General features: G+C 75.5%; 1 protein-coding gene across 1 annotated transcript in view; it reads right to left on the bottom strand.

Moving 5' to 3' along the window:
* SLC12A7 (solute carrier family 12 member 7) overlaps positions 1-1,010 on the bottom strand; it is a 50,522-nt gene extending 49,512 nt beyond the window's left edge. Inside the window, exon 1 of the mRNA XM_019624362.1 lies at positions 872-1,010. Coding sequence (XP_019479907.1) covers positions 872-965 — 94 coding nt within the window. The 5' untranslated portion in view covers positions 966-1,010. The remainder of the gene's footprint in view (positions 1-871) is intronic.
* Positions 1,011-1,301: the final 291 nt, after the last annotated feature.

Here is a 1,301-nt window from a genome sequence, read left to right as displayed (position 1 = left end):
TCCGGGCCCGCCCCGGCCGGCCACGTGACCTCACCTGCGGTCCCCGCGGCCCTTGGAAAAGTTCGAGCGGGGCGGGGCGTAGGGCGGGGCCGGGGCGCTTTCCGCGGAGGCCACGCCCCCCGTCTGAGCCCGGGGCCCGCCCAGCGTCGCCGTCCCCGGGCGGGTGACTCTCCGCTCTTGTGCCCCCTCCCCCTGCCCGCCGCGGGGCAGTCCCCCCCACACACAACCTGGCCCCCCCGTGAAGCAGAAGAGCGCCTCCCGCCAGACGGAGCTGGGACCGGGGCTCCGCTCGCCCCCGGGCCCGGCCGCTGGAAGGGGCGCGTTGCAGGAGTCGGTGTTGTCGGCGGGGGGCTGCTCGGGGGCGCCGTCCCCGGGGGACTCAGCCCGGGACACAGAGTCACCGGGACACCGGGCCCGTCCCTGCCGCCCAGGTGGGCGGCTCTGGGCAGCCCGCCCTCCCCCGCGCCGCCGGCGGCGGCGCGTGAGAACGGGCAGCAGCCGGACGCCCGTCGGAAGGAAGTGGGTCGGGAAAGCGGGAGCCCAGGGGCAGGGAGTCACCCCGCGCCGCACGCCGCCCGGGTGGGGGTGCAGGGCCGGCACGGCGCGGCGGGCGGAGGCCGGCGGCAGGGGGTCCCGTGGCGTCCGCAAGGCCGTGTGTCCCCGCGGGCCCGGAGCGCCCTCCGGGCCGTGGGCTCTGCCTTCTCTCGGCCTCGCGAGCCTGTGACCGCCGAACAACGGGGCGCCGGACTCAGCAGAGCCATTGCCAACGGAGCGCAGAGGAGACGCGGGTGGGCGGCCAGGCTCCCGCCCTGTGCCCCAGGCTGGGCGGAGGCCGGAGTGGGCGTCACCGGCGCCCGGGACCACTCCTCACCGGAAGCCGCCGCGCTGGGCCTGGCCGGGCGCGGCCCCCCCAGATGCGGCTCGGGGAGGGGCCACCCCCGCGGCGCTCCAGCCTGACCCCGCATTGGCCCCTCGCCCCGGGCTCCCCGCGACCCGGATTCCAGCCCCTCCTGCTCGGAAGCCCTGCAGTTGGCCCTGGGGACACATGCTCCTCACTGCGGAGAGGCAGGCGGGGCAGGGCCGGCCACGTGCCCTGAAGGCCTCACTGGTTCTGGGGTTCAGGAAAACCATGTCCCGGATTCTGAAAAACATCATTGTCACCTGAGAAGACGCAAACACAGCCCAGGGACTCCGGATGAAAGGGACCCCGGAGACCCACGGGGCAGGAAGGGGGGCGGCTGGGAAGGGCAGTGTGAGCCCCCGCAGGGAAATGTCCTCACCCTATCCTCCACTGTTCTGTA

This window comes from Hipposideros armiger, unplaced genomic scaffold, assembly GCF_001890085.2.
Source record: "Hipposideros armiger isolate ML-2016 unplaced genomic scaffold, ASM189008v1 scaffold_585, whole genome shotgun sequence".
NCBI lineage: Eukaryota > Metazoa > Chordata > Mammalia > Chiroptera > Hipposideridae > Hipposideros > Hipposideros armiger.
This window is presented reverse-complemented; position numbering and strand designations above follow the sequence as displayed.